Source organism: Onychostruthus taczanowskii, unplaced genomic scaffold, assembly GCF_017590055.1.
Source record: "Onychostruthus taczanowskii isolate IOZ18803 unplaced genomic scaffold, ASM1759005v1 scaffold20, whole genome shotgun sequence".
Lineage (NCBI taxonomy): Eukaryota > Metazoa > Chordata > Aves > Passeriformes > Passeridae > Onychostruthus > Onychostruthus taczanowskii.
Window position 1 is genome coordinate 598,950 of NW_024499240.1, and position 23,997 is coordinate 622,946.

At 39.0% G+C, this 23,997-nt stretch overlaps 1 protein-coding gene across 3 annotated transcripts in view; it reads right to left on the reverse strand.

Moving 5' to 3' along the window:
* Positions 1–7,112: 7,112 nt before the first annotated feature.
* Positions 7,113–23,997, reverse strand: part of RBMS1 (RNA binding motif single stranded interacting protein 1) — a 142,290-nt gene continuing 125,405 nt past the window's right edge. For 2 of the 3 annotated variants that reach the window (XM_041403283.1, XM_041403285.1), the window contains exons 7-14: positions 21,281–21,396; positions 20,362–20,411; positions 20,173–20,266; positions 16,886–16,936; positions 14,670–14,780; positions 13,927–14,007; positions 12,542–12,626; positions 7,113–9,686 (exon numbers count right to left, since the gene is read on the reverse strand). In XM_041403283.1, coding sequence (XP_041259217.1) covers positions 12,549–12,626; positions 13,927–14,007; positions 14,670–14,780; positions 16,886–16,936; positions 20,173–20,266; positions 20,362–20,411; positions 21,281–21,396 — 581 coding nt within the window. In that variant the 3' untranslated portion in view covers positions 7,113–9,686; positions 12,542–12,548. The remainder of the gene's footprint in view (positions 9,687–12,541; positions 12,627–13,926; positions 14,008–14,669; positions 14,781–16,885; positions 16,937–20,172; positions 20,267–20,361; positions 20,412–21,280; positions 21,397–23,997) is intronic. The other variant, XM_041403284.1, reaches the window with a different exon arrangement.

The window sequence follows — 23,997 nt, forward strand, 5'->3', positions numbered from 1 at the left end:
GCCTTCACAAGTAGCTGCTGGAAGCAGTTATTGAGGCAGGTATTAGGCTAGGCTCAGATCTTGTGCAAACAGTTGTAGCTCCCGCGAGTACGATCGCACTGACAGGCTGGTTCCAGTCCTCTAGGCAAGAGAGAGGCAAAAAAGTGAGAGACGCTAGCAGAGCATCTGCTAGCTAGATCAAAAAAAGTCTGTCTTGTTGGCAGAGCTATTGTCCTTTGGTCACACCAATCCTAATTTGAGTCCTGCTTGCAGCAGCATATGAAACCTGTGACAAACATAGTCATGCTGACATTGAGCTGGATGCCAAAAGAAGATAATCACAAGCACTTGAGACTGAAAAGAAAAAAAAAAAAGATTAAAAACCCCCANNAAAAAAAAAAAAATCCTCAAAAATTGTAAACACATGCCTGGATCAGATCTTTTTCCAGAAATTCAAGTCTGTGTTTGTGCACTGTTTAGCCTAAAGCTAGGGTGTATGCAAAACAGAGAAATACTTTATATTTCCAGACTTACAGTATTTTTATTCATGACTGCCTGTGAACTCTCCTACTTGTTCTGATTGCTCTTTGGGTCTTTTATTGTGCCTGATACAGCAATCTGGCCTGGTCCAGAAGTGAATCATCTAATTACTTTGAAGACTGACAAAATCCCTGGCAGAGATTAACAAATGCTTCTTGTAGTCCACATCTAAGAGCAAGTCTGTGCAGGTCAGAGCCCCTGACCAGCCCTCAGGCACTGGTGATGAATTGCAAGGCTGTGTGCAGCAGAACCAGAGGGGAACACAATAATCTGAAATGCACTGGCAACATGATTCTCCCTGACCAAAAGGGATCCTGCAAAAAGCTTCTGAGATCAGAAGCACTAACTGAAGCACTGACTATCCTCTGTGGGTTAGGTTAATTATTCATTAGATTCAAGCTGTACAGAGGGAGACAGGCAGCAAAAATATCTATTTCTGCAGGCCCCTTCGCCCACTTGCCACATCTCTATTAGTAATCTGGAGTGATATGTAAGAAGCTCTCTTTAGTGATCACTGACAGTTTTTCTTGAATGAACTTTGCAAAAAAATGACCTACCTTTTCTATATCACTTCAAATACTTAGAATAATTTTGGTTTGGAGTATGGATTTTTCATTTAACCCCCAAGACACCAGTTTACTTTCACAGCTCTATCTATTTCCTGAGACTGTATTTGTTTGTTTTACACTGTGTTTGGAATGAATATACTTCCAATTATCATGGCTCTTATAAAGGTATAGCAATAACAAAATAGATTCTCCCAAGAGTATATGAAAATAGACAGGCTTTGACTTAATGGGAAAAAGATTTCTAACTCTGGTCTGGGTTGAACCTTTGTAGGCTGCTTGACTTCTCCAGAATTCCCTTGCTGTTTGTCTCCTTTGTGTTTGTCTGTCACTTACAAGCTGCTTACCAATTCTCCCTGATCTTGCATGGAGCACTTTTGTTTCAGGTGACATTGTGGTTTCTATTAGATTCTTTTATTTTCTCCTCCCCCTTGCCTGCTGTGCACTGAAGGTATCCTTACATGTTTCATTAACCAAAAAACCCCCTAGTTTTTATTTTCCTCTAATAAAGACAACCCTATTGTTATCTTAACGAGGACTAAAAACACCTTCTGAGATGTGAGAAAGAAATGCGAGTGCCTGCACTGTATTGTGCAAAGGCAGGAAGAGGTTTTGCTTTTAATAACAGGTAAATAAACGATGTGCTACGGATGGGTGTTTACCTTTTGTGATGATTTCTGTTTATCCCGATGCCCTCTGCTGGCTGCACCGGGAGTGTTTAAGCTCTGGGTAAGAGCAGCGGCCGTGGGAGGGAGGCTCTGCCCGCTCTGTTCCTCGCACGGCACCCGCAGCCAAGGGCGGCAGCAGAGCCCGAGTGTGGCACAGAGCATCTCTCCGCTGCTCTGCACCCCTCACTCACCTCGCGAGTCCAACTCGACCAGGGCAGCCCGGCAGCTGGCTTTGCTGATGTAGCACAACGCTGCTTAGGAAATGAACTGCAGCTCGCAGCAGGGCAGCAGCACGCACCGCAGGGCTGATCGGATGATCCCCACTTGGCAGAGAGGAGCCGTGCACATGTGGGCTGTGACACACGGAATGCTATGGTTTGTCCTGAACTGTTTTTCCAGAGACGACTGGCTAGTTTCATCCGCAAAATATTTTTGTGGAGAGGAATTTCTGTAACTGCCTATGGTTTTTTTGTTTGTTTTCTAATAACCGAAATCTGGATTTTCAATTCTGTTGTACAAAATTCACCCTAGAATAGAGGGTAAGGCTTGCTGTTTCTAGAGACACCACAGCAAAGACAGAGCTAGACCACTGTTAAATATGAACAGCTTACCTAGAAAAAAAAACTTAAACCCCAAATATTCCCGCTCTTATACACAAGCTTACTTCCCTACTGCTGGCTTTGTTCCCTAACTTCTGCAGCTCAGGGCACAGTGACTTGCTTGAATGCACAAGTGGCAAAAGGCCTTTTGCTGCGTGCAGCCTGTGAGCTGCTGGTGAGCTGCCTCCTCCCCACTCACGTCAGAACCCTCTGCTTGCTGGCAGCTGGAACTTGTTGAAGTATGGAAAGTGAGCAGAGCAGGGCTGAAGGAGGTCAGGAACTGATGGTCCATGCAGCTGCTAACTTCTGGAGCGTTTCATTCTCCTGAGCTGCACTGGCCTCTTAGAGCTGTTTGAAATCTAGTTTTCATTCTGTTCTGGCAATGACAGCAACACTTGGAGCTTTGAATACCCTTTCTTCCAACTGCAGTGGAATATTTTCCTGACTCAAGAAAGACCTGGAGTATGTCAGCCCTTACTGCAGCCCCTGTCCTGTGCCTCTCTCCCGTCCCCACAGCTCCCTGCACAAGAGGGCCCAACTCTGATCCAGCCCAGCTGTGTAACCCTGTTCAGACTGCTGGAAAAAAAGCTGTGAGAAAGTCTGGAGACATAAGAAAGGTAAAATTATAGACAGAGGTAGAGCTAGTGGGAAAGGACTTCCGGGAGCTTGAGGGTTTAGGAGGGAAAGCAGCAATGTGGAAAGGGTATAAAATCTAAAGGAAGAAAAGAGCAAGGCAAGTCAGGAAGCATCAGGTCATTCGGTTTCTTGGGGCAAGGCATCCATGCCAGGGGCCCTGACAGAGCTTGGCAGAAGACAGAAATGTGGCAACGTTTAGGGTCTGCTCCTGGGAGCTGCAGGGACTGACCCTTCCCCTCCTGCCCAATGTCTGCATGGCCAGCAAAGCCACTGCTGCTGCCTTGCTGGGCAAGCAGTCATGCTCAGCCCAATGGCTTGTGAAATTCTTTCTTTTCAGTGGGCTTTCAGGGCTGGTCAATAAATAACTGCTTCACATGCCTAGTTATGTCTATTCTGCTTACAGATTATCTCTTCAAGACTGGCTAAAGATAGCAGAACAAACTGATACAAAAACAAGCTGGTAAAAAAATGCCTGTAAATACATTTTTGGGTTTTTTAACATTCACTAGAAGGCAAACAAACAAACAAAAGAGACAAAAAATTTAGCAGTGTTTTCTCATTGGTATGAAAGTATTTCCCATTGGGAAAAGGTTGAAACACATAAAGGAAAGATAATTTTCTATTTGTATTTGGAAAAAGCTAAAACTATTTACCAAAACATAACATTTACTAGTAAATTTTCTCTTGGGCTTGTTTAATCACTGCTTTATCCCATTACCCTTAAGTGCTTCACAGACATTGCTTAAAACCATCATCCCTGTGTGTGAGTTTCAGGTGGTTAAAATACTTGTGAAAACTTCTACTGCAGATGACTTCTTTAAAATCAGCAGACTGCATGTGCAGAAACCATTTTACAAATATTATTCCCCTTGCTAACCCTTGCATGTGGGGCTCTGAAACAATGACTCTTCTCAGAAAGCTGCCTGAGCAGGTTGACCTGAACACCTGCGGGGTGCATGCGGGAAGTCTTTAGGGTGCCACATACCTTCATTCCTTCAGCGCTCCAAAAATCCCTTTGTATTGCAGTGAAGCTGTCAAAAGAGGTCAGTTTATTCAGCTGAAGGGAGACCAACATAACACAACAGAATTCAGAACACCACTGATGCAGATACTGCGTGAGGGGATAGTGTTGAAAAGGGCAAGATAACTTAAACAGTTCAGGCTTGCCTGTGGAGAAGCTGGCCTTTCTTCTTGGACACAGAAAAACACCCCAGAGTAGTATTTGTCTGTGATACAGTTTCTTCTTTACTACAGAAGTGGGCTGCACAGATTTGTCAGATGGTAGATGTGGTTAGAGCTGTCCTGAAAAGGAAAGACTGACTCATTCCACATGCAGGCTTTTACACCCTCCCTCTGATCACTGCACGGTAAATCTTTGCTGTTCTGACATCAGCTTGGCTTTTCTTAGTCACTGAAAGAGAAGTTGCCAAACAGAATAGGTTTTGTATATCCTAACCCCTATTCTGGAGAGAATTATTGGACTGAGTCTGAAAGCCAAAAGCCTCAGATTTGTTTGGGTTAATCAAAGCCAGAATTTGTTGGCGGGGGAACGATACAGATGATCTTTCACAGTTGAAAGAGTACGTCAGTGTGGCAAGTGTTTGGAAGGTAACACGTCTTAAATGCCACCAAACACACTGGCTTTCACAAGAAGGCACTGCTGGACAGGACAGATGATCTTATTCCAACACATGTGGAAGTTCAGAAAAAATTTTGGAGCAGTCGACTACAGCAAAAGGAACAAGTGCAGTGAAGTGTGCACAGGAGGAGTAGGAGTACAAACCCATCCAAATATTCTGGCACATAAAAGGCATTTCTGATACAATGTTTCTGTGGAAGATTAGGTCAATCATGACTTTCTGGTATGGTGGAGGTACCATGGCATAAATTAAATCTAGAAGGGGAGAGCAAAACCGCACTTACTAATTTTTCCCCCTGAAAAGCTAACACACAGTACCAGCAAAGTGCTTTAAACCACTTCGACTTACTCTGCTCTAGCCCAATACATGCAGTCATTAGCAAGGCTCAGTGCTCAACAGCACTTGGTTATACTCCTTGTTAATGCATTGCTTGCACTTGTCCTGCACCTGCCCAGAGTAGCTAATTTAGAAAACGGAGAAAGATAAAAAAATATGTTCAGTGCCTAAAGAAAGGTAACTTTGCAATCACTAACAACCAAAAAACAACAGGGTTGGTGCATGATCTTGCACAAATTATTTATATTGGTACACAGTCATCCCACATGAATCTGATACTTACCCATATTTGTTAACAGGTAAAAAACATTATTAACAGCACGTTTGCAAGTAGGGTTCAAAACAGGTTGTGTGCAAGAGGATGGAGTCAATGTTGAGCAAACTAGTTGGTAATGACTTTTATTATATACAATAAAAGTATATTATGTAAAGACATTGTATTACTGCATATTGCCTGATAGGAATGACACACACACCCTTATTAGATCAGGCAAAAGATTCCAACCTGAAAAAAGCATTCTTTCTTATCAAATATACTAAGAGAGCTAAGTTTATCATAGGAATAATTAGAAAAGCAAATAGAGAAGTAAGAGCAAAAAATATTTCCAGCCTGTATTATTCTACTTACAAACAACACTTGCGAGGTGTATTCATACTTAATTTAAAAAGTGTGCTTATTAATCTGAGATTAATTCAGTATGGTGATGAACATGAATAATATAACAAAACCCTTTTAAACTTTTCTGTATTCATCTTCTCATGTGTTGCATTTGGGACAGGCAACATACTGGGCCAATATTTAAATGACTCCCCAAATGGCTAAATGGTATTTTTTTTAGTTACAGGAATTGAATGTTTAGTAGCACAGTGTGATTTTTTTAATCTCCATTTATCACACAATATGCTGATTTTGAAGGGATCATTGAGTCCAACTCCCTGCCCTGCACAGCACCATTTCCAAGAGTCACACCATGTGCCCAAGAGCACTGTCCAAACGCTTCCTGAACTCTGTCCGGCTGGTGCTGTGGCCACTTCCCAGGGAGACTGTTCCAGGGCCCAGCCACACTCTGGGTGAAGAACCTTTTTCTAGTATCCAACCTAAACCTCCCCTGACACAGCTTCAGGCCATTCCCCGCGGTCAATTAGTGCTATAATTGTTGAGGATGTCTTCATTGCATAAGCAGCTGTAAATCAAGCTTCCCACAGTGCTGGCAGAGCCCTTGGGATCCCTCAAAGCCAGGTGAGCAATGGAAAGAACTGTCTCCCAGGATGGAGAGGGCTCTCCAGAGCAGCACAGTCTGGGGTCAGCGAGCCTCCCCTTTGCCTGTCCAGCTCCCACAGGAAGGAGCAGGAGCCCTCTGGATCACCCAGCCCCGCTCTGTGCCGCTGGGCACACCCCAAGGCTCGGCCAGAGCCCCCTCCTGCCACACACATCAACCCAAAGCCATGTCAGACCACGCAGTTGGTAAAGCACTTGGCTGAGCAGACGCAATAGCTTGACTTTTCCCCTCTTGCTTTCCCAAGCCTTACTTTGGTCAGAGCAGTCCTCTACCTGACACACACCACCAGCACTACTGATCCTGCCAAAGGGATAATAAAATCAGAGATCACCTTTAAGGAAATGCAGGGTTCAAAGATGGCAGCTGGAAGGTCAGCACTGGAGATCTCCTGAATCCCAGCGCAGTGTCATCTCTGCTCTCCAGAACTGGGTATTCCAGCCAATGTCAGCACACATGGGAAGGCAAAAGCATTGAAGGCAGTGGTCCTGTGCCACGATCTACCAAAGTGACCCTCCATCTCCAGCCTTACCTCGGGAAAATGGCATTTACAGCCACAGCACACAAGCCTGGTTACACACAACTCCCTGTGTGGGCTGACACACAGCGGAACAGAGTTCTTGCATCCAAATCTGACATCTCATAATATATTTTTCATATATCTTTTCCTGTTTTGCTTGAAAGAATTATGACGTCATAGTGTGGTGTGAAAGAGTTAAAATTTGGTATTGACGAAGGATAGAGGAGAAAAAAACCCAGGCTGTCATGCAGAAAGCAATTCCAAACATCTCAAAATAAATGCATAAGTTTTATCATAACCTGTTTGGGTTTTCCCCCAATAAAGGAAGGGCCGAAGGAAAAAGACGATGCATTTTCATTTTTTTGGATCTTTTTTATTCAAAAGTTTTCAAAGAAATAAAACAGAAAAAGCTAACAATCTAATCAAATTTACAGTTCAAAAATGTCTTTTGGCGTTTAACAACAAGTCCTAGGAAACAAAACTACAGAGTTATCTTGAACCGGACAAATAAGTTACCACTGGCAAGTTTGTGGCACTAGTAAAACAAAAATAAAAAATTAACTCTCTTGATCATATAGATATCTCTATGAAAATCTTTTTTTTTTTTCAATCTGTACAAAAGGTCTTTCTTCATAAATTAATTTTTTATAATTTAATGGCTGTCTACTATGTGATGTTTAAGTAACTGATTATTTCTTTATGTACAGAGGTTAAATTTCCCAAATCTTACCCAGACAATGAGTATGGCACTTAGTTCAGACATTTCTGGCAGCAACTCTTCCCTCCCTCTAACAGAGCTATCATACTGCAGTTTTTAATTAATGCAAAAATAGCAAGTAGTGAGAGATCCAGGTTTGGAAAGTTACCAAATACAGGCAAGGTGCTGCAGGAAGTCTGGACTTTTACAAAGCAGTAATATTCCAGGGAGCATAGAACCAATAATACCACAACTTTTTAAAAAAAGAAAAAACAAAAACACATCTCTTATGACTATGCATTTCACTAGAATCTACACTTCTCAGAGCAGCAATTTACTTTTGAAACTATGAAATGTCACCGACATCTATACTCCAATACTCACACAAAATTTAAAAACTAAAAAATACTTGAAAGAAACAACTGCTTAGCCCTAGCTCCCGAGCTAGGATGATTTGGTCTGTGGAAACAGGGAGGGCCAGCAACCTGTCCCAATACAAAAGGAAATAAACTTTGAGGTAGATAACTGATCATATACAGCTGACCAGAGAAGTACACAGTTTTGGAAGACAACTTAATTTATCATTCAATTTAAAACATATGCAATTGTAATAAAAAGCTTTAGTAGCAGTGAATTATCTAATATGTGAAGTACAAATAACTGTGTATTTATGAATCAGGAATTTCATAGTTTCAAAATTGGTTTTCTTTACACTTAACACTTGTAGTGATGATGTAAAGTGTGGCACTGCTTGGATCCAAGTCTTCCTTCATGCTTTTGTGTCCATACATCAATTAAAATTATAAAACCTAAATGCAAATGTACAAAAAAGGCACATTCTCTTAACCGCAAACTGGTCCGGCAAAAATAAAGAGTACAGAAGACGCAATGCTGAGACAAATCAGAATTATTGGTTACTGGCTCTTTGTTCTTTGGTAAAGTTACCTTTTAAAAGTGCCAAGTCTTTTTATTTTTATTTACCTACTATAGAGAGCTAGTACCCAATCAATTATGTTTCTAGGTAAATCTCAGCATATGTTTGAAAACGAGTCCTTTAGCTTTTGCCATTTTGCTGTAATAGCAACTTTTCTGTTTGCTACCTCTCAGCACAATCCTCATCCTAAAGCACTATCATTAGTATAAAGGAAGGACAAAAACATTCGGTGATATCTCCACCCCAAACTCCCTACTCTACCTATGCTAAAACTAGAACATCAAGTTAGTTTCTGAAAAAAGGCAAAAAAAGATTTTACATTGCATCATACAGCAGAGTTCCTAAGTCATTCAAACTACCAGAGGGAACTATTGGCATATGGCCTTACAAACAATTTATACTATTAAAATTTCCCCAGTCAGAAAATGTGTTTCACACAAAACATTTTTTCCCCTCTTGCATTTCACTACCTTACATATTATGTGAAAAAATCATTAAAAACACTTACTACACATTAAAAAAGCCAAATTTTCAGCAATTTTTATTGACTACCTTTAAAAGCCCTATGCTGCTGTTTTACAAGGCATAATAGACCAGCTCATTTGGTCAAAGCATTCTACACCATTAGTTTGGACTACTTACTGAAACAGCTACAGCATTGAAAGATTTAAGGCAAATTGGAATTTATAGAAAAGGATAAGACACTTCACACTACATTAAAAGAAAAACAGAAAGCTAAGAGACCAGACACTATAACTGCAACACTGCACTAAAGCAACACTCACACACTGCAAGCACAGAACATCATTTTAGATGTTTTACTATTTTAAACTTCAGAAAATCCATTTCATACAAAAAAAAAAAAAAAAAAAAAAAAAAAAAAAAAAAAAAAAAAAAAAAAAAAAAAAAAAAAAAAAGATAAAAAGAAACAAACAAAATAAAAATAAACCAAAACACAAATTCTGTCATGCACGTGAATAAGTCTTCGTGGTCATCTGTGCATACCCAGAAATTTGAAGGTTTTTTTTTTTTTTGCGTCATAACACTTGATAAAAACTTTTTTTTTTTACTAAAATAAACCTGTTCATGGGAACAGCTACTAGATGAATTTAAGGTTTTTCTTATGCACCTTATAGAACTTATAGCAAAAATAGTTTTAGTTGATTTCATTATAAATAACATTTTCAAGAACCTGTGCAAAACTGTCAATAATTCCTAAAGCACAATTGATCAGTAAAATCCATGATTGTTTCAGCCTTTGCACCCTTCTCCAGGCCAGGTCAACACTGGACATCTGTAACACAGAAAGGTCAGAGCTAGAGCACAGTTACAATCACACACCTTTTTTCTAACGTAGCTGTCCACAAAACAAACTAATTTCCTATTTTAGACAGCTGTGAGAAGACTAAATGAATCTGAGTGTAAACCTGGGAGGTAACACAGGCAGCACTGCAGGTGCTTGGCCCTTCCCAGGACAAGGCTCTCCACCAGGACAGAGCCCCTGCTGCATTTCCCCCTCTCTCCCTAACAACTGCTCAGCACACAGAGCTCCATGGGCACCGTGAGGCTGCACGCAAAGCTCTTCCCTTCTTTGCTGTTCTGTTGTTGTTCCTTTTAACTGACCAAAAGTGGTTGAATGTGCTACTCTTGTGCCATCTCCAAGGCTCTGGAAAAGGAACAATGACTTTCTTTTGGTGCAGCCTCAACGAGGCTACGGCTACGTACGACAGCGGAGACAGACACAGCTACTGCGCCTCCCTGACGGCAATACTGAACAGCAAGTCAGGGCTCATCAAATTTGAAGGCAGACTTCTTAACGTGCTGGCTTATGTTGCCACATGGGTTTAAAAAAATACCCAGCTAATGACATAGAAGTTGAGACAATTTTTAAATTTTTCAAAGCAAGGCAAAGTTTGGTATTTTAAGGCTTGTACATTTGTAGGTATATAAAACAGGTTTGGGGTTTTTTTTCAAGTCCTTTTGACTATTTTTCACATAGGAGCAACTTTTTGAAAAGAAGCTATAAAGTTATTAAATGTAGCTGCCAGAGGAAAACACTGTATTTCTGATTGACTGCATCCACTCATGCAAATGTGCTAGTTGCAATTTACCCCTCAGATTATGGGAATATGGTTACTGACTTTCAGTAGGACATTCCCAAAAGTGCTGCATGTGCATTTAGAAAGAATTTTCAGCTTGACAACAGTGACAAAGCCACAACAATCAAGAGACTGCAGTGTTCCCTGTATTTAGGGCATGAAATAACTGTTGATTCCCTCCCCTTCACCTGTCTGAAACAAGACAAGTGCCAGCATGTTCCAGGGACAGAAATACCAAATGCCATGCTCTGAGGCTGAAATCAGCTGGGTAATATTAACCTTCCCCATGTGCCCACTGCTACAGCCTCTGCTGACACAGACTTCACTTGCTCCCACTACATATAAATACAGGTAACAGTGCCTCTCTGAAGAATAAAATAAGTGAAGAACTGACTTACAGCAAACACACAGAATTGCTCACAGAGCTTGGAATTCTACAAAGAGTCATCAATACAAAAATGTGTCTCAGATGGCAACAACAACTCATCCTTTCAGGAGACTTAAGGCTGTTCCTCCTGCCTGGCCTCAGTCTATGGGGAAAGATACTGACAGGCTGGGAGAGAGAGGCAGGATGGGGATGTGACATGCAGGATTACGCTTCGCTGGCTACCACAGATCTCTGTTGGTAAGGAGGTTTTACATGCCCACAGGGAAGACTTAAGGCAAAACAAATAATTCCGTGAAAAGCGGTTAACACCAGGCAACAGCCTTGGCATGGGAAACGTGCAGGAGTCATGATTTTAACACCAGGAGATGGATAACGAGAAGAGCCTGTGGCTTTGCTTTCTGCCTGCCCTGGAAGCAAATCAAGGATGTGGGCTTCCTCTAGATGCCAGCATTTGGCCCGACTACAGGAATAACACAGGTCACATGCTGTGCTACGCAGGCTCTGCCGTCGGTTGGATTTGCCAAGTTTCCCCATTGGTTTGTTTCTGTCTTTCCACATAAGAATCTCTTATGCCAGCAATGGGGATGAGAGCACTGCTGTCAAACAGCACAGCTGACCTGCAGGATCAAAGCTAATGCCAAAATGTGTGTTTTGTTGGATCAATACATTTTAGAGAGATATCACACAATGGTAGCACATAACTGATTTTGATTTTTCAGTATCAAATAAATGCCACAAGGGCTGAAGAAAAGCCCTTCTAACATGGCCTCCAGCACATTATTGCAGATGAATGGAATTTTTCAGTGTGAGGTCTTAGAAAATGTGATGTAAAAAATTATGTAGCCAAGTTGCCTGGCTTACAAAGCACTAAAAAAAAAGAAAAAAAAAAGACTAGTACTAAATTCTAGAACTCTAAAACATGGATCATGGAAAAGGGAACAGTTAGTGCAAGTAGCATTCTTAGGACGGAAATGTACAGAAAGTGAAACAATTTTGTATGAAGTAAGTTCAGGTAAAACTAACAATTTGCTAGTAAAAAAAGGCCATGCAAGCAGAACCAGAGGAAACCTGGAGTATGAAAGTAAAACTCTGGAATTAAAGCCAAATGAGGACTTGGATTAAAAACAAATTGACAAAACTCTGCACCAAACTGCTTTTTTTTCTAGAAAAAAGGATGAGCAGGGAAGTCTTCAGGAGAAAAGGACAGCAAGGATTTCTACCAGACTGCCTCCCTGCCTGTGGTCTGTAAGTCAGCCACCAAGCTGCTTCTACTCTTACATGCACCACAAAACTAGGCACGATATGTCTATCAGTACAGTTCCCTTTAGCATTTTGATTCTTGTATTTTTGCATTAATTCATTGTTGTTCTGTATACAGCACGCTGCTAAAATGAACAAATTAAAATCCAACATAATCCAGTTATGGTATAGAGAAATTATTAATACAATATTACTCAGAATTCATTAATTAATTTCTGGATCCCAGGTTTTCTTCCCTGGCTTTTGACTCTGGCCACGTTCACATCAGCTTCACTGTCCCCAGATAGTATCATCAGTATTATTTATATGACATTTTAAAAAAAGTTCAATACAGAGTACTGTAAATTATGAAATAAAGCATCTTTGAATTCACATCTTTGATGAGACAGGATGAGCCCCTACCTCACAGTTACTTATTTTGCTGATACGTATATGGAGAATGGTCACTGGATGTCTCTACTGTAACCTGTTGCTGACCACTGGCTTCCTGCAAATAAAAAGGAAGACAAACCATGAGACACAAAATCAAGCAGCATTACCTGCACTCTTTATTTCCACTTGACTCATGCAATTAACAGTCTTCAAATCTCAAATCTTCATCACATTTCTCAAGTGAGGTATTCTAAATCTGAGGTGTTAACTTTACCTCCATGAATATTTCAGCAAACACGAATTAAATGATCATGCAAACTTTGCACTTCCTCAAATGCTTTGATGATAATGAAAAAAAAAACCCTCAAACTTTTGACATTATAGAAATAAACAGTGAGAGGAAATAACTGCTAGAATATTTTCTATCTGTAGATGTAAATGAGCATTCTGTCCCTCTCCTTTTGAAGGGGAGGGAGAAGAATGATATCAACTTACCACAGAAACACTATAACAACTGTGATGGAGTTGGCACTAGGCAACACAAAGAATTGTAGATGGGACTTTCCACTAGGCTCCCCAGAAATCAGGCAATTAATTCAGCTGAGAGTGCTCTGGCAGACAGAGCAATCAGGTAATTACCAAAAGAACTCCTCTGATCCACATAGGCAGATGCACCAAAATTAATCAAACAAATTCTGGAGTTTTTGGATAAACAGACTTTGAAATGAAATGGTTTTTTCTTACAGGCTCTGGAAGAGACTGTATGGCACTCATTCTGAATACATGAGCTGCAGCATGCCTTGTCTAGCTCCTCTGTTAAAGTAGTACTGACCTATGAAAGGCTGTAAGGTAAGCCAAAGGAGTAGATAAATTATGCTATGCTCTCCAATGAAAGAAATAAATTCCTGTTCGATGGAGAGATTTATTAGACAAACATGCACAGTATCCTGTTAGCTTACTTATGATATGCTCTCCAATGAAAGAAATAAATTCCTGTTCGATGGAGAGATTTATTAGACAAACATGCAGAGTATCCTGAGACATGCAAGGGTCAAATCAGGATGCTTTGCAAAAAGCTACAATCAAGGTCTGCTGGCAAATAATTTTGTACACAGGTAAACAAAGTGAAAGATCAAAACTACAAGACATTCCCTGGCTTGTTACTATTGGAGTTATGTTTGACAAAACACAGGGTTTGCCTGAGCTATGCTCATAGAGCAGATTGCTCTGAGTATGTATTACCATAAGTACAGGTAATTCTTTAGTTGAGAATAATGAAATTTCATCGTTTTAATACATGTGGCATTCACAGTACATTCACAGTTACAATATTTGCCTCTGAGCACTCATTTTCCTAGAAAAAAAAAAATTGTATTAATATTTCTCATCTCTGGTCTTTTATAAAATATACTGACCTCAACAGGAACTGCTGCTGTCTGGACATGTGTGTACTGGGGGATGTAGGCTCCTTGCATAGCTGTTGTGGCTGGCATGTACTAGAAAGACAGAGACCATTACAGTGAGTGAAAGCCCAATATAAAAGTATTCAAAATACCTGTCATGGTATTGCTTAACAGATATTGACTGCTTCCCTAAAGCAATATACATGAGAGAAAGACTTTTGTGTCTGAAATCAATAGGCTTTCCAGAAAAGTCATTTATCTATTTTGAGAAAATTTAAATTTAGACTTCAAAGACTATGTAAAGGACTTTTCCTTCTCTGTTAACCTCAGTCACCATATTTTCTTTTTTTAACTCCATCTGATTTGAAAAGAAGGGTCTTGAAGTTTAGAGGCAAGTCTGAATCTCTTCTGATTTAACTTCTGTTCCACACTTCAAGAGATTAGAGTTGCAGAAAGGAATATAAAGAGTAAAACCAAGTATTTTTAATATTTTGGATGCAACCCTGAAGTTACCTCCTGGATGCCTTTCATTTGTTTTGGTCTATTTTTATTTAATAATTTCCAATTTCTGATCAGCTAATGGACTGAAGCTGCTGAATATAATTTTAAAATGGAGACAGTTCCTAATAATTTACTAGACATAAAATGACTTCTAGGATTACTTTTTCCCACATGCAAGCTGCGCAGGGATACTGTGATCTACATGCAGTATTTTCTACTTGGTAGGTTCTATTTGGTATCAAATTGCTACATACTGTTCCAGTACTGCCTAATGAAAGGTGACTCATCTGCTGTGTCAGAGGGCTTATCATGGATGCAGGCTGTAGTGACATGGTGTGGTCCATGGAGGGAGTCAGAACAGCACCCTGTTAAAACAGAGAAACAAAGAAATGGTTGCAGCACTCAGATTTAATTTTTGATTTGAGAGTCTAAGTATGGGCTGTCCTTCTGAGGGGGTGTACCACAAGAACTGTCCTTAATCCCAGTCACTGAGTCGAAAAACAAGTCTGGGGCATTCTGAATATTTTATTTGAGCATCTGTAGATGCTCAAGGTAGAAGACCTGCTTTGACTTCCTGTTGGACATTCAACTGATGTGCAATACACTTGAGAGACCTGCTCAAAATGCTTTGGAAAATATGAGTTTAACCAGATGCTGACTTGAAAGCAAAAATTTGCACAAGTTACCTGGTACAGATTCACTGAGCTTAAGCTCTGGAATTTCATGCTTCAGGAAGAAACTTTTATATCATCTTTAGGAATAGCAGCTTTGGAGGAGGAACATTTGAGTTCCTACCCATCACACACGATGTTCACACACAAGACAGCCTTCTTAGTGGCTGCTTTCATTAGCACACACATTTCAGAACAGTGACTTAGCAATGCTGATTCTTTGTCTAAATACCAGCTGCTCTTGATGACATTTCTATTGCTTATGTACCATTTTGTTAGGTTCATAAAAATTATACTCTAAACTTCTAAACACTTTAGATTGCTAAATGTGGACAGCACACAGGTTTTCAGAGTTAACTGAAATGGAGGATTATAAAGAAATTTCATTTTACCAATCACGTTCCATAAAAACACATTCCCAAATACTTTGTATGACTTATTCTTGCAGAAGGTGTTGATCAAAACTAATGGAGGCTCAAAATGAACAGAAATAATTGCAGTGTACTGAAAGCAAGTACTTTGAATCAATAACTAATCCTTAAAATGAAAAAAAAAAAAAAAAGAAAAAAAAAGAAGTATGGAATATACTTGGAAAAACAACCATGTGATCAGTGTAGATGAAATGAGTCACAGGCACATCAAACACTGAAAGAATTTCCTGTCTGTAGACTGCAGGCTTCTCTGAAAAGCAAATGAGCAAGACAGCACCTGTCTTTGCACAGGCCAAAACTGAACTTCAGTCTAGAATCTAGGTCTTTATTTTCAACTGTGAAATCTCATCTTGTGTACCTGTGAAACTAACACACCTAAACTAATACACCATTGTAACATATCAACTTTTGTCTTTCACAGCATTATTTGCAGGATGTTGTTTTATGAAAATCTGTATTGCTAGAGAAGGAAGTTAAAACCTACTCTGTGTATGTGTATTTAACATCAAAAACCCCAAATACAACAACAATTAAGTGTGTGAGAGGATGCTCTGTTCAACATCACCTTCTCTACATGCCCAAGAAGAAAATGTTCTGCCAAGAAGACTTACATTCTATAATATGCATGGAGAGGTTAATTGAAGTCCATATCCTTTCTGCATCTGGAAACAGACCTGTTTGTTAACTATGGGAGTGCATGTATTGAAGTGCCTCTTATTATTAGTAATGCTCATCTCAAGAAACCCAGTAGGTCTCAGATGTAATGGTATTTAATTGGCAAATGACACAGACAAGAAGCAAAATATCGCAGGAGAGCAGAGATTAGAATGCCTGACAGTCTGGTGCAGATGCCACAGCCAGAAGTGCAGGGAGACCAGCATTACTCATGAGTGAAGCCAGAACAAGCTATGCAGGTTTTCTCTAGTGAGTGCCCATAATGTCATTCATATCACTACATCCATCTGTCTTTCACAAATTATCCAGTCTGAACTATTGCAGACCTATTCTAAAACACTGGGTCTCCAATTTCAGCTCCTGAAAGGTAGACAGTATGTAAAGCATTTGGCATTTGCAAAGTGCTATCCATTTCAAGTAAAATAAAATAAAACAAAAAAACCCCAACAACACTAAGTTTCCTCTTGGAAGTCTTCTCTAATGGTCCTCATCACACTGATACTCTAAAGGTAGCTTTCTTTTTTTTTTTTCCTAATAAAATCAGGGCCCATTTCAGGTTACTGTCTTTGTTCCACTTTTCATTTTGATCCATGGAAGTAATTGGTCAGGAATTGGCATACTTCCTGTGGTTTAAAGTATGTAAAGTGATTATATAATAAATAAACACAACAATGGAGAAGCATAAAAACTTACTGGGTGCTGCATTATATATGGTTGAGGCTGCATCCAAGAAGGACTCTGAACCTAGAACAAAATTGACACTTTATTTTTAATTTTACACATTACTCCAACTTAGATATAGTAATAACTTAAATAATGTTAACATGCCTCCTCCCTTATTTATTGACTTTTTAACCCAATTAGTCCCTCTCTGGAACAACATTGATTCCTATGAAAAATGTGTTCATTGTAACCTGTAAATCAGAGACAAGATTTGGAGACCATATATCACATACACCTTTCAGAACAGAAGACAATGTTTTTAGTGCAGGTTTCAGAAACTATCATGTACAGTGAAAGGGGTCAAATAGATGAATGGCAGATTTCTGCTACGTTGAAAAAGGAAGCTCCTTCTGTCTCAGAAATTCATTTGTGGAAAAGTAATTGGGACCTTAGAAAGTATAGCACCATTTGCCTTCTAGTGTGATCTGATTAAAATAAATTATTGTATTTTCACAACTGAAAAAACAATCAGGAATTCTGCTGTAATCTTGTTCCAGAAAAAAAGAAGATTTAGGAGTGCTGTTCTCTGAGACGTTGTGGTGTGTTATTCCCAAAACACAGGAAGAGGAGGAGGTTCTGATGAGAGTCCCTGCTCCTGCAACAAGAATATTTTCTCTCCAAAATAGGTGATGGCCCAAATACCTCAATTGCAGTAGAATGCCTAACTTTGCATGACAAAGTGAAATATAAAAAGGGAGAGTAAAGGTTACGTTGTTATCCTGGTGAAAAAGAGCTGGTTGCAACAGCTCTCCGAAAAAGCGTGCAAGAAATACTAAAGGAAAGGACAAAAATGTTTCCTCCCCACCTGGTGTAGGTGTGTTGGGTAAGGCAGGAACCTGGCCTGCACCGCACACAGAGCAGGCTCACCACTGCTGCTGGACATTTAAAGCCTTTTAAATGTTTCTGCCATCATCCCCAGATTCTGTGAACAGGACAGGTAAACACACAGCCTTGAAAAAAATCCAGGTGAGGTATTTTCTGGAAGATGGAAATATTTCTTGCCTCCTTTTGGTTCTTAGTTTCAAACCAGAGTTGGGTTTTGTCTTTTTTTTGTTTTTCAGTCAGGAAAAGAGCAAACAGGAGTTCAAAAATGGAATGGAAAAGACTGGAACACTCCCTTTCCTCAGGCGATATCTTAATGGCAAAAATACCGGTACAGCCTGACTAAAGCTTTGGCTAATCTGCACTGTGATAGTAACTGGCTCAGTGCAGTCATTTGGGTATTTGGGGTTGCAGGAACAAACACTAGCCAAAACTTTATTAAATTTGTTTACCTGAATAAGAATAAATCTTAGCAGCAGGTTATACCATGCCACAAAGAAAAAAAACCCAAAACCTTTGCTTGTGTTATACGTCCTGTGGTGTAGAAGACAGAAAGCTGCAGGTTTCAGTGAGAAGGGATCAGTAATGAAGATGTGACTAATACTCAAATTGTGAAACTCTTCTGGCCACGAACCTCCTTCCTCCCCATTACAGAATACTTCAATTTAATTTTCAATTCCAATTACTGTGTCACTTCAAGCATAATGATATTAATAACTCCATCCACAATAATTTAAGCTCCATGCCATGTATATTGAAATACTGGTAACTACATTTCTGGAAACATAATGGATTGTGGTCTGTCTATCTCAATAAGCCCAAAAAATAATACCATATTGCTAAGTAGTATGTTTCCATGCCAACTTCCAATTTTTACTTGGATTCTGAATATCAGAGAGTCTTATATTGATAAATAATTTATATTTTAATAAAGAATAGCAGTTAATTTTACTGAAATATTTTCCTGGGTAAGAACTTACTGTAATTTCTGAGGTAATGCAGTAGCAAGCAGAATGATTCAGTACACTGAAAAATACAGTCTAGCACTGTCTGCTGAGAGTAAACATTGTGTTGCATGTTTCCTCAGAAATTAATATTAAAATAATCCAGCTGCCTTTCACGCCACAGAACACTGTTTTAACTCCTACACAATACTTTGCTCGTGCAAGATGGCATTAGATCTCCAGACTAATATTAGACAATTCTTCCTCATCCTCCTCACTTGGAATTGAAGGCGACATGGACATTTCTGCAGGAGGCAGTTGATGAAATGGCCCACAGTGCCTCTGTCAGCCTTCTTCCTCCCCCTTGCACACCCATTCATACACAGAGCACATCAGAAAGCTCAGCATGTCTGTCTCACTAGAAAGCAAACAGCCTCTTCTTCCCCTGAAACACAGAGGTAAGAATTCTCTAAATTTAATTAGTTTGGGTTATTTATGACCTGAATCGCTGCTGCTCACTTCATCTATGTGTTAAACAGTAAAATGCCAAAAAAAGCCCATCATTTAGAGTACACTGCCATAATTGGCATGTCTCAAGCAGAAATTCCAGAGAACACATCTGAGACTTCCACACTAGTTGTATTTAAAGCAAGTTGTTTGTAATCTGACATGTACGATGCCCTAAAATTGAGGACTCCTAAGAGATCTATATCGAAGTGCTAAAACTGTTCCATATAATTTCCCAGTGTGTTGAATTGTATATCAATATCCCTTATGAGGATTCAAGATGGCACCTATCAAAATCCCTCTTCAGAAAGCTTTGGACCAAAAATGTCCACAATTTATATTTTAATTTATCATTCAAAATAAAGTAGACTTTGGTTTAGAAATACTGTCCTAGGCTATTAAATTCTTTACTCCTAATACAAAAACACTGAATTTGAATCCTAAAGTAATTTGAACCCGGAGCTCTTTTTTTCAAATTTCCTTCTCTAATGCCAAAAATGTTTCTGTATCCTTCTTAGTACAACTACATAAGATATTGTGTGGGGCTTTCTGAGAAAAAAAAAAAAAAACCACCAGAGAAAAGATCAAAATGCATGAAAAAACCATCTTTAAAAATGAATTTAATTAATCCAATAAGGCTTTAAATAAAGAATAATTACTTCAAATATACTGGTGACATTAAAAGAATTTGACTGAGAGAAAATGAAAAATCTCCCGTGAAATGCAGAAGTGTCTACAAATCCCTCAGCCATCAGCACAAGTCAGAGACTTGATTTTGCAAGACACCAGGGTCTCATTAAAGCACTGTGCTTCCTGAAACACACACTCAGGTTTTCAGGCTGTCACTTCCATGCTGTACAGTGCAAGGAGGCCACCTCATTAAAATGTAGCATTATTGGAGACCTCATCAAGCCAGATGTAACAATTGATAAATAAGCATAAGCTCCAATGAACCATTTCAGCTGCCAAGCTCTAAATACAAACCTGGTATGTAGAAACTGGAGAAGCAATATATGGCGTAATAGATGTCTGAGTGATCATTCTGTTTGCTGTAATACTGTAGGGTGATGGATAAAATCTAGAAAATGCAGAAATATTTATTAAATGCTAGTTTAGTGCATTTTTCATAATGCAAACATATTTTTTTTCTTTGTATGCCATTACTCAACATACCCATTCTGTAAAGCAGCTGTGGTTGGATCATATGTGAGTGTCATTCCAGCCTTTAAAAAAAAAGTGGAAAATAAAGAGTAGACAAAATTAATTTTAATTGTAAATTATTTCTCTTATTCTTTCTTTAGTTGTCTCATTTTTAACTAAAAATTTGTATTGAAATAATTTATTACCAAAACTTAGGGAAAGTTTAATTGACAGAAGTAATTATACAGTGAAGCAAATCAGCAATATTGTTTGTGAATACAAGTTTCCATGTTCCAATTATGAGGAACAAAATGCAATCTATTAAACACCTGGCTAAAAGTACGTGTGTGTTTGAGATTCAGGGCATGCAGATGATTGTGTTAGGGTGTTGCCTACAATCTATGACCTATAAGACTGAATGGGGAGTGCAGTTTTTCAGAAGGCACATTTGAATTTTCCTGTGTAATATAAATGAGGTGTCTAAGCTTGCTAGCCACAGTAACATGAAACTATTACCTTGAACATTAAAGTTTAAAACAACTGTTGACTAAAAATAATAATGCTACATGGCACTGGCATACCATTTTAATCTTGTGAAAGTGATGTGCATTTTAGTGTTGCATAGATCAAAGGATTATTTCTGCATGTAAGCACAGTTATGTTTCTGATAGTTTAATAATATGAGAAAGCTGAAGTTTGTATTATGACCAAGTTGAAGGAGATTTTATTGTTCACTTCAATGAGACAGGACTCGGCATTTCAAATTTTGCCTTTTCTCCTCAGAAGAAAGATGTGGTTAAGTATTTTTTTTATAGAGACACAAACTGTCAGGTGAGAGTTGCTTGCACATTTTTAATATGCCAAAGACCCAAGCCAAGAAGTCTCAATGCCTATCATTTTCCTAAGCATTCATTATTGCACACCCACACTAAAGCTTGAAGGGAGGACTTACAAGTCTCACCTCGCCTTCTCTGTGCCATGCTCTTCCATTCTGTATGTATTTATTCTGATTCTGCCTCTTCTTCTGTCCTCCATCAGCAAACTTGCACAATAAAGGTTCTGCAGGAACTGAGAAGAAAGAAGAAAAATGAGTTGAAGTAGCATTGATACAGAGGTGTTCAACTCTCCAAATGAGGTATGGTTTTAAGTTTTATTCCGAATATGACACTTCAATAACACAGAGCTGTACTACACCATCAACAGCCGTTCAGCACAGCACAAAGACAGCTGCCACACGCAGAGCATCTGGAATGCCTTATCAATTTGATTTTAAACTACTGCTGTAAAACCTGCTGGAAGGAAACATGGTCTGTATATCCTGAGTATGTGTCTCTTGGTCTGGGTTCAACAAAAACTGCCATCTGAATTCTGAGCTTTGTCTCTTTGGAAGTATATCTAAGGAGAATGGAGAAAAAAGCTGGCCAGAGGTGTGTAATACATTCTCTCCACCACTTGGAGGTTTCAGTAATGTCCTAAAACTTACAGTGTTTTACTTATCCAGAAGAGGCACCTTTATGTCCTGAGGCCTTGCATCGAGAAAATGCCACAATTGTCCATTCCCATGTTATCCCTGCTCTATAAAGAACACCCAATGCAACCAGAAATTCTTCAAGATTGTCCTTTTGGGGTTTTTTTGCATACTGCCATGAAACAGCATCGCCATACTTTATTATTTTTTCTTGTTATTGTTATTATTATTTTTCCTAACATAATCCTGAGCATGACTTCAATTTTTAATGTCAGAATTGAAGCAATGAAAAGGTTTGCATAGCATTCCTTCTTTCCCTGTTCTTAGTTTCCACATTTCCAAGTACCTGTGGCTGAAGCACAGCTCTGCTGCATCACACCACACCCTCCCTAATCACAGGGTGGAAGCACTGTTATGACTTGGATGTAAACGCTTCTCTGCCAATAATTCCTGACACATGAGCTGTCTAAGCTTTACCATGACACTCCTCCAGTCACTCTCTGTTTGGAAACATCTTCATGAGACATGGCTGGACCCGAAAACATACAAGTTTCCAAATGCCGCGTAAACACATGGGGTGGGAAGGCCACCTGCAAAAAAACAACCCTAAGAAAAATTTTCAACAAAATCTATTAATATAACCATGGTGAGTGCTGATGTCTCTTCACCCTGTCTGCATTTGCAAAGATGATCAGTACTGAAAACCCTCAGGGATGCGTAACCTCACAAAGAGCTTGACTTTTAAAACTTTGGCACAAAACAAACATTAATGGACCAGTCATCCCCGACTTTGGAGGTCACACCTAAAACACTAGCTCTGTTTCTACTGGAAAAATATCCACTTCCTGCATGACACATCTTGTGACAGCCTTCTCTATAAAAAAGGAGACAGAACTGGTGTGTGGTTCCCTGTCTCATCTCCAGCACTGACCACACAGGTCAGAGACCTGGACCTCTCCTACCTGGGTGCTGTTATACAGAATGTCAGACTACAACATTAAACATGACAACCGAATAAATTTAAAATGTATTATCCTTCAGAGAATGGTAATTAAAACCCTATAATCATAAACTAGGAGAAGGTTAGGCTAATGGCACTGGAAAAATATAGGAGACCCATGGACGATGGAGTAAATGAGCAAGGAAATTACAGAAACTGAAAAGTAGGAGAAATACTGGAAGATACTGTCTTCAAAACCTTGTATTTCTGAGGGGATTTCTGGCATTACCAAAATTGAGTTTTGCTTTGGGCTCTTCTATTATGAGCAACTTCTCTTTCAACGTATTTGGAGCAAAAAGGTACTATATCAATACGGTGATGGATGATTTGATGCTGCTTTATAAAAGCCATATCTAATAACCTTGGTCGTAGCACACAGCATTTTAGTCCGCATACAGTTCTGCTGAAATAATAGGAGGTAATCTCAGAATATGTTAGCCAATATGGCTGAATTTCTCAGGTTCTGGTCTGAAACAATTTTGATTGGTTTCACACAGTGTGGAAACCAGAAATCCATTCTCTGAGAGAGGAGGTCCAAATACTGAAGTTAATGGACTTAAATGAAAAAAAGCTCTTCCCCAAGTTGAATATCTTTGTCTACTTTTACATTATCTAAAAAAAAAATCTAGTTTTGTGAGGAGCATATGTGACTTCCAAAATATGCACTATAAAATTTTGGATGAAAAATCAAAATTTAATTTCAAAATTAAATTTCTCTGGCATGAGAACAGTACAGAAAGACATCAGAAAAAGATTTTTGGCCCTGACATTCTGTATCATAGCCTCACAGGTAGTAAATGCTTTATTTAAAGCTGCATTATGCTTTCATTAAAAATCCCTACAATGAATTATAAAAAACTTTTTTGAAAGCCTAATTTGTGCTTGCATTTCCCATCATTGTCTCAACGTAAAGATCTTTTCTTAAAAAAAAAAAAGAAAAAGCAGAGTAAACCTGTCCAACTTCTTGAATAAAATGTTCATAAAAACCTATTATAAGAATAAATCTGAATTTTTTGTCAGTTGATAACTCAAACCAGCTACATTTTAGATGACTAAACATCTTCTGTATTGCATTGCAAAAATTCTCTGACAAACTTAAAGAGGAAGAAAAAATGGAGTCAGAATTATCCACATGTACAGGATTTTGCATACATCATATCCAAAACCTGCATCAACGAAGAAGCCCAACATTTAAAAAGCT